The 2,725-nt window shown below is 41.1% G+C and overlaps 1 protein-coding gene across 1 annotated transcript in view; it reads left to right on the top strand.

Annotated features, from left to right (window-relative positions):
• LOC113823877 (sphingomyelin phosphodiesterase) overlaps positions 1 to 2,725 on the top strand; it is a gene marked incomplete in the record, with an annotated part of 14,103 nt that overhangs the window by 3,387 nt on the left and 7,991 nt on the right. The window contains 1 exon segment of the mRNA XM_070116627.1: positions 1,811 to 1,968. Within this exon segment, the coding sequence (XP_069972728.1) occupies positions 1,811 to 1,968 (158 nt within the window).

Raw genomic sequence — 2,725 nt, 5'->3', positions numbered from 1 at the left:
AGAGGGGGGGGACGTATGTGTCTTTGTTACCATTATGATTAATTCAAACCAGTTTTTTTACATTTTACATTTTGATAGCTGTGGTTTCCAGCATGATTCCGAACCTTCCAACGGAGGAGGCGACACTGCCATTGGTGGTTAACATGACTGTGTATCTGCAGTAACTGAGCACTGTCAGAATAATTTTTGGGGTCACAATATACGTTGAAATACAAGAAACGAAAAAAAAACCGCTCCTATTATTCACTCTACAATACATAACGATAGAGTTTCACAGATATTGTGCTTTTTTGGACGAAACCTAAAAGGTGTAATATGCGACTGCATCTGGAATTTTATATAATGCAAAAAGGGGTCAGCCTTATCAAACCCCGCGTATGAAAGTGATCAGGCAAGGTCATCCGGCTGTGACGTCACCAAAATAAACAGTTTGAGCAGCTGTGTGCTAGAAACGTATAGGGGAAAAAATTGTGGTGGTGATGATGCTAATAGGAAAAATGTAATGTTGATAGTCATGATAATTGTAACTATAGTGATGATGGTAATAATGATATGATAAATGTGATGATGAGGAGGATGATAATTGTAATTATGACTGGAATTATGATCATGATGAGGATAAGGATAAAGATTAAGCGATGATAATGATAATGAAAGTCAAAGCGAAGATGATGACTATGATAATGGGATAATGAATTTTCAAGTAAAAGAAAACCGTTAAAGTGTAAATGAGGTTAACTAAACTTTCCCATAGATTTAAAATATTCTAATCCGCAGATCAGTCTAGCGTTATGGTACCTATAGCTGTTGTATTACATATATGAGTTATTATTTCTTTATTGTTATTCATTCTTTTTATTAATATAATTTATCTTTGTTATTGGTGCTTTTGAGTTTTTCTGGTTTATTTTTAATTTTTGTCTTATCAGTGTTATGACAAGAAGAGAGTTATTAACCACCGTGAATTATTTAAAAAAAAAAACTTTTCTTGTTGCAATGTTGATATGCTTGCTTTTTTTTGCGTTGTAAAATGTGGGTTTTATATGCGTAGATTTATGTATCGGTAGATTTGTACTAAGGATTTGGAATGATTTCTGTATTTTTATTGATTTTGTTATATATATATATATATATATATATATATATATAAAATTATATATATATTAATTATTATTATTATTAATCATGGCTCCATATCTTTAGGATGATGATAATGCTGGTGAAACTGATTGTTTCTGGCAACTAGACAATAAGAGCCGCCCTCTGGCACTATGGACAATCAGTCAACCAAAAACTCAACATTTTTCATTTGTTCCCTTCATATTCCCAAATTTACCATATTAGCCTCACCCTTTCATCCTTCCCCTTACCTTTCCTCGCCCTTTCGCCCCTCCCCTTTCGCCCCTCCCCTTACCCTTTAATCCTTACCCTTACCCCTTGATCACGCCCCTTACCCTTTACTCCCTCCCCTTACCCCTTGATCACGCCCCTTACCCTTTACTCCCTCCCCTTACCCTTTCAACATTCCTCCCACTCCTTTAACCCTTTCCCTCCTCCTTTTAACACTTATCCTCTCCTTCTCACCCTCCCTTTGTGTCTAGCCACTTCCTTCCTTTAACCCTTTCCCTCCTCCTTTTAACACTTATCCTCTCCTTTTCACCCTCCCTTTGTGTCTAGCCACTTCCTTCCTTTAACCCTTTCCCTCCTCCTTTTAACACTTATCCTCTCCTGCTCACCCTCCCTTTGTGTCTAGCCACTAACTCTCCTCTTGATTGAATCTCGAACCCCAAATCTCGCTTCCCTTCTGCAGGAGACTGGGTGGGCGGCGGAGCGGGAGCCCAGGTGGCGCGCGGGCGGTCGCTGCCCTCGAGCCCCGACGCCCAGGTGGTCGTCCTGTCCAATGAGATCGACTCGTGGATGGCGATGCCGGAGCAGTCCCTGGGCAACATGCCGTATCACCTCCATCAGGTACGTAGCTGGGGAGTTTTGCGTTGTGTTAGCTCCTTCAGGTACGTATGAAGGGAGCTCTTGTCGTCGTATCAACTCCTTTGGGTACGTATAAAGGGAAATCTTGTCGTATCAACTCCCTCAGGTACGTATGAAGGGAGCTCTTGTCGTCGTATCAACTCCTTTGGGTACGTATAAAGGGAAATCTTGTCGTATCAACTCCCTCAGGTACGTATGAAGGGAGCTCTTGTCGTCGTATCAACTCCTTTGGGTACGTATAAAGGGAAATCTTGTCGTATCAACTCCCTCAGGTACGTATGAAGGGAGCTCTTGTCGTCGTATCAACTCCTTTGGGTACGTATAAAGGGAAATCTTGTCGTATCAACTCCTTCAGGTACGTATGCAGGAAGCTCTTGTCGTCGTATCAACTCCTTTGGGTACGTATAAAGGGAAATCTTGTCGTATCAACTCCTTCAGGTACGTATGCAGGAAGCTCTTGTCGTCGTATCAACTCCTTTGGGTACGTATAAAGGGAAATCTTGTCGTATCAACTCCTTCAGGTACGTATGCAGGAAGCTCTTGTCGTTGTATCAACTCCTTTGGGTACGTATAAAGGGAAATCTTGTCGTATCAACTCCTTCAGGTACGTATGCAGGAAGCTCTTGTCGTCGTATCAACTCCTTTGGGTACGTATAAAGGGAAATCTTGTCGTATCAACTCCTTCAGGTACGTATGCAGGAAGCTCTTGTCGTTGTATCAACTCCTTTGGGTACGTATA

Source organism: Penaeus vannamei, chromosome 39, assembly GCF_042767895.1.
Source record: "Penaeus vannamei isolate JL-2024 chromosome 39, ASM4276789v1, whole genome shotgun sequence".
Classification (NCBI taxonomy): domain Eukaryota; kingdom Metazoa; phylum Arthropoda; class Malacostraca; order Decapoda; family Penaeidae; genus Penaeus; species Penaeus vannamei.
The sequence above is the reverse complement of the archived record's forward strand: the minus strand, read 5'-3'. Positions and strand labels throughout refer to the sequence as shown.